Source organism: Notothenia rossii (assembly GCF_949606895.1).
Source record: "Notothenia rossii genome assembly, chromosome: 11".
Classification (NCBI taxonomy): domain Eukaryota; kingdom Metazoa; phylum Chordata; class Actinopteri; order Perciformes; family Nototheniidae; genus Notothenia; species Notothenia rossii.
Window position 1 is genome coordinate 11,581,038 of NC_136910.1, and position 6,000 is coordinate 11,587,037.

Here is a 6,000-nt window from a genome sequence, read left to right on the forward strand (position 1 = left end):
TACGTGTTGATTAACTATGTTCCTATTTGGTTCTTGTGACAATTCACCAAAAAATACAAAACAAACATTTACAGATTTCCTACTAATTCAAAATTGCATAAACCTTCTGTTCCGCCATGCCATTATTCAGCACTTTATTGATGGGTTTTGATGCCAACTATTCTAGTAAAAGGTTTATTTTCAGCTGTGTTCATCACTATGAGAGATGTAATTGCCTTTAAATAAGAATGAGTAACCAACTGGCACATGGGCTCTACAGGCTGACACGCATGCACACGGCACCGACATGGACTGAATCCAAACACAATGGCCTGTTTTTCTCTCTGCCTCGTTCTGAGGGGAAATGCTCTTTAAAAATAAATGGCCTAGAAATAATCAATATAGCTGTGGGTTACAACAACAACCCAGAAGACATCTCGCATGTCTTTCCACCATGCCACACTCTGGTTTGTTTACTCAGGATGTTTACAAGACCTTCAATTTAAATCCACAAATATCACGCCTCAGTAACCGTTTTGTTTCCCCTTCAGTTTGCTTTCACCCCTGTTTTTTTCATTCCATTTGTTCATTTACAGATTACAATGTTAAACACTGAGGTGATATACAGTGTATTGTAGGCCTGTATTGTGTGTCAATTGTTTTTAGAAAATATTTCTTAATGTAGCACTTCAGTTTAGGCAGGTAGCGCTTCCCTGCTGATGAAAAAATTGATCTAAATCTGTGCCAATTTTAGTATATGCTCAAAGTATGATTCAACTTAGTCATAAATAATGCAAAACAAAGCAGTTGGGTGTCCATAACGCTGTAGGTGTTAACATTAAAAAAGGATGGGCATGATGAATGGAGGGAATAGACGGTAAAGTTGCCGGCTTCTCCGTTAGTGGCATGTTGTCTTGGATACCACAGGCTCCTAATTGCTTCTTGGAAAAGTTGACTAGCAGTCGTATCATTAATGGCTTGAGACGAGACGTTATTAAGCTTTTGCATTTGTAATGGCGGCATAAACAAAATAATGTTAATGAATGCCAAAGTAAGATTTCCAGGAAGTGCATCTTCATTGAAAAGATGCTGCAGGATTTATTTATTTTTTCCCAGAAAGCAATTTGTTACATAAGTCTGACTGAGGGTTAAGTCACGGCCCCTACACACGGCGGCGTGCGTTGTCGCTTGCCGGCGGGGAGGGCTGAAACTCGACCAACAACCAATCACATGAATCTCCCGCCCCAGACACACAAGCACGCGGTTTGATTGGCTAGAGCTTGCACTGGCATATGATTCGATTGGCTGACGCCTCCGTCGAGGCGTCAAAAGTAGAACATTGCTCTACTTTTGCAGCGAGCACCGCGAGAGAAGCTACGCTTTACTCCCACAATGCAGTTCGGCGAATCGTGACGTCACCCCATTCAAAGTGAATGGGCAGAAGCGTTGAAGCCGCAACGCACGCCGCCGTGTGTTGGGGCCGTTAATGTGTCAAACAATAACTACATTGGTCCTTTGTAAATTCTGATTGTGATCAATTGGATGAAACACAGATAAGAAACCTTAGATTCTTAGCCTAGAAACTGAACTTATTTTGAAAGTAGAAAGTTTATAAATGGATAATCTCATATCTAATGTATCTGACAGGTGCATCGAGTGAAGGCCAAAGAGCTGGATGACCTGAAAAGGAGCTACAAAGAGGGCATGGATGAACTTGTTACTCTACGAACCAAGGTTTGTAATAGAAATACGCACTTGAACATGTGTGTGTGCACATGTCACCGGCAGGACTTCACATTAATTAAGGGTGTGTGTGTGTGTGTGTGTTGTTCTGTAGTTAAAGTGTCTAGAGGACGAGCGACCACGCTGGGAGGACGAGCTGAGCAAGTACAGGGAGATCATCAACCGGCAGAAAGCTGAGATCGGACGCCAGAGAGACAAGCTCGAGGAGATCACTGCGCTTGAGGAGCAGCATCAATGGTACACACACACACACACACACACACACACACACACACACACACACACACACACACACACACACACACACACACACACACAGTGATCATGCAGGAACAGAACTTTAAATGCCAGGCATAACTGGTTTGATAGAACAGTGTAATATAGTTCTACTGCAGGTACCTTACTGCAGGATTCAAAGGTAGGCCAGGGACAGATATAGCACACTGGGCAGAGAGGGACTCTGGCCCCTCTGTGGCTCTGCAGGCCGTATGCAGATGACTTGAGAAACTAGAAATTAAAATGCTGCATTCTGTGAGAGCCATAACTATGTGGCGCCAACCCAGATAGATTTATGCAAAAGCTTCTCTACTTTCTTTCTGGCTGTCATCCTGAGCAGCATGACGTTCCTTCACCACTCGCACCAAAAACTGTAATTTGTTGGCAGACAGAAAATAATTTGATTCCACCAGTTCTTTGCTCTGTAGAAAACTTCACTACCAGTGGAGATTGTGACCTTTATCCTGACTCGCTGGCTGTGGTCGAATAGTCTTTTTTAGCTTGAAGTATCAAGGTAGCCGTGATAAGAGCTGTTTGAATCCACTAAATGCTATGGAAGGCATCTGCAATGCTTCCTTTCTCATCTCCTATAGCATAGGGTACACTGGACCATCCTTTTTGAGGGAACAGAAGATAATGCGATCCCACAATTCCTTGCGGCAGTAACATTAAACCACACGGCAGACGCATGTGATAAAATCCTCTGGTGCATAGTTACATAGCCTACTGTAAGTGCAGTCTGCTTAGCCCTCGTGGTAGTCTTTCTCCATCCCATCTTGACCTCATACCGTTTTTCATTGAGGTCAGGGTTAAGGTTAGTTATTTTGAAAATGTATCAAATTATGTATCTTCAGTGGTCCATTACAAACGACTTATTTGAATGAAATAATGGATTACCAATTGAAAGAGTGAACTATTACTGGTATGAATTATGTCACTCACGTATTACATTTTTGCATAAACAATATCTCTAAGTCTATTTTCTGTTCTTTATAAAGCAAAATTGCCTGTTTGTCATACAGTGGTCATGTATGCTTGTCTCCCTGACAGTACTTATTTCACACACACAAAAAAATCAAAGTTCATTATGAATCCATTTAATACGAGCCAATAATTATTTCGTCCCGCAGTGATAAACAGGAGGTCACGTCTCTTCGTGAGGAAGTGGACAGCCTGAGCACCCAGATGGCCGACCTCCAGCGGGATGTCGAGGGCAGCAGGGAGCGCGAGGCTGAGCTGCTGGGCTTCACGGAGAAGCTGAGCAGTAAGAACGCCCAGCTGCAGTCGGAGAGCAACTCTCTGCAGTCTCAGCTGGACCTGCTCAGCAACAGCTTCGCCGAGCTGCAGGCCAAGCTGGAGGAGACCAACCGGCTGCTGGACGACAAGGTGAGGGAACTCTGGACAGAGGAGTGAGATGTAGAAGTGGTACAGGACAGATGAGTGTTCTGGCCTGGATACAATTTTCTTGGACAGTGGTGTTTTAGACAATCAGAAGAACATATTGAAGCAGTTTCTTCTTTTTTTTTTACTAGTTTTTATTTATTGATAAGGTTTGTCCATACATGTCCTTTGCTCAAAACACAAAACATATTTCTTCTTAGTTGATGTTAAACTAACAAAGAAAAATGTCATATTGTATGCCTTTTGATCTAAAAGCAGTTTTATTTTTTTATTTTACCTGCATTTTAAAAATAAATTTATTTAAAAAATAAAACGGGTAAATAAAAAGGAACAATAAGAACATATAGCCAACATAATTAAACAAGTATTATTTAAAATAAACAGCCAAAATAATTATAAAAGTGATAAGTTTAAAATAAATTGGCATGTATCATAATAAGGTACTTTTCATTAAAAAGTTAAAAGACTAAATGTTAATTGCAAATTTCTAAAGGGTTTAGGATTCGTCCTCATAATGTCATCAAAGCTTTTCTCCTTGCTTCATGTCATAGTGAAACAAACTCCTAGATAGGCTTGGCACAGATATAAATACATAGACGACAAAGGTATTTTTTTCTATTCAATCACAGGTTGCGAAACTAAGTTGTTTTCGGGACAAGCAGCCGTCGTGGAGTTATCTAGCCACTCTATCACGGCTGCATCATTAGTCTAACCCCCCCCCCCCTCCCCACCCCCCCCTCCCTGTCTCCATTTCCCTTGCAGTCTCGACAGTTGAAGCAGGAGGGGTCTCTGAGGCAGCAGGAGGTGCAGGGCCTGCAGGAGGAGCGGGCGGTGCTGCAGACGGAGGCGGACCAACTCAAAACCAGAGTGGAAGAGCTGAGGGACGAGCTGGTGACTCAGAAAAGGAAACAAGCCGCCAGCATCAAAGACCTGACGAAACAGCTAACACAAGGTTAGGAAACGGGCTTACAGTATATTTCTGTAGCTCACCACGGTACAGTGCCCAACTTAATGTGACTGTTTCATCAGCAGATAAAGAGATTACGCCTAATGAGAGCCATGTAGCTCAGTGTGATGCTACTGTACAATCATGAAGCAGTGTCTCAGCTTGTTGTCTGATTACTAAATTCCTGTTCCAGTTAAAAACGACCTATATATAAAGATTGTATTGTGAAAATATGGTTGAAATTTGATAAGATAACTTCTAGCAAGACAACCACAACACTGATGGCTGAAGGGGGAAAAAATACTATAAATTCAAAAAAAATGTATTTTGTTCTCCCCTTTTTATTTTCTAGAATTACAGTAAATTAGAGGATTTAAATTCCAAGGTATCAAAAGTGTTATAATATTTATTTCCGAATATAGATTTCCTTCCCATCATCTAATTTGACTTCACTGTGATATTTATCTTGACCACCATGGGGTCAAGAGCCTTCAGCCACTCTGCCCCCCGTCTCTGGAACTCTCTCCCACGAGACATCCGCAATATGGACTCACTCTCAACCTTCAAATCCAGCCTGAAAACACACCTTTTTAAACTGGCGTATTTCAATACCTTAATTTTGCTAAACTGATTGTTGTTTTGAAGTCTTTGTTTTTGAAGTCTTCTATTACTGTGTGATCTTCTTTGTTGCTTGTTTTTAAATTATGCTCTGTAAGGTGTCCTTGAGAGCTTTGAAAGGCGCCCGTAAATAAAATGCCTTATTATTATTATTATCTTTTAATACGGAATGACAGGACTGAGAGGCTATCTGTCCTCTGGATTTTAAGAGTAGAAAGTGCACGGTGATTAGAAACAAGAGAGATGGGAGTGCACTATTAAAAGAGATAATGTTCTTCCCTCGTGCTAAGGTTATACTTAATACACTAAGTTGTCAGCTGGGACCGATTTTTATTAGAAGAGGCAGTGTTCATTCATCAGTGTTGCTGTTACAGCTTCCCAACGTCATTTTCAGCCTTAGTTTATGCATGGAAGGTTTGCTGAGTGGGCACTTTTCTTTAAAAGCACCCTGCATCACCTTTTATTCAGGTAGACACCTTCACAGAGGAAAAGTTCAGTCAAGCAATGAAGCTTGGCTTTGACTTTCAGACTGCCTTTTTGAGGGCTTCTGTTTCTTATAGTTAAGAGTTCCTTTTTGCATAGATGAGTAACACCTACGTCACTTCCGGGCGAAAATTACGGCCCCGCCCACTTTTGGGGGGAAACCAACGCTGCCATTTGAATGGCGGTCAATAGAAATTCTGAAGTTTTTGCCAATCCGATCAGACATTTTTGAAAACCGTGGATTTTTGGATCTTCAAAAAGCTTGATTACGATGGCCAAACAATTACATTAAATCGTTTGAAATCGACGATCGGGCTCGATATACGGTTAAATTAAAATCAGTAGGCGAGGCTGTAATTTTGCCAGCTGTTACTCTCATGAGTGAGGCGGAAAATAATTGTTTTATCATGCCAAAAACCTGCCGTGTCGTTGATAACACCTCAAACATTAAAACAAATCTAGAGTTACGTTTTTTCTGTACTTCCTCTAAGAAAAAAGGACCGTGAAAGAAGAGCTCTGTGGCTTCAGGCTTGATCGCCGTTCAAATGACAGCG

At 41.5% G+C, this 6,000-nt stretch overlaps 1 protein-coding gene across 1 annotated transcript in view; it reads left to right on the forward strand.

Annotated features, from left to right (window-relative positions):
* Window positions 1–5,994, forward strand: part of ccdc186 (coiled-coil domain-containing protein 186) — a 17,011-nt gene extending 11,017 nt beyond the window's left edge. The window contains exons 11-14 of the mRNA XM_079657626.1: window positions 1,627–1,713; window positions 1,817–1,959; window positions 3,129–3,384; window positions 4,162–5,994. Of these exons, the coding sequence (XP_079513752.1) occupies window positions 1,627–1,713; window positions 1,817–1,959; window positions 3,129–3,384; window positions 4,162–4,356 (681 nt within the window). The 3' untranslated portion in view covers window positions 4,357–5,994. The remainder of the gene's footprint in view (window positions 1–1,626; window positions 1,714–1,816; window positions 1,960–3,128; window positions 3,385–4,161) is intronic.
* The last annotated feature ends 6 nt before the right edge of the window (window positions 5,995–6,000 follow it).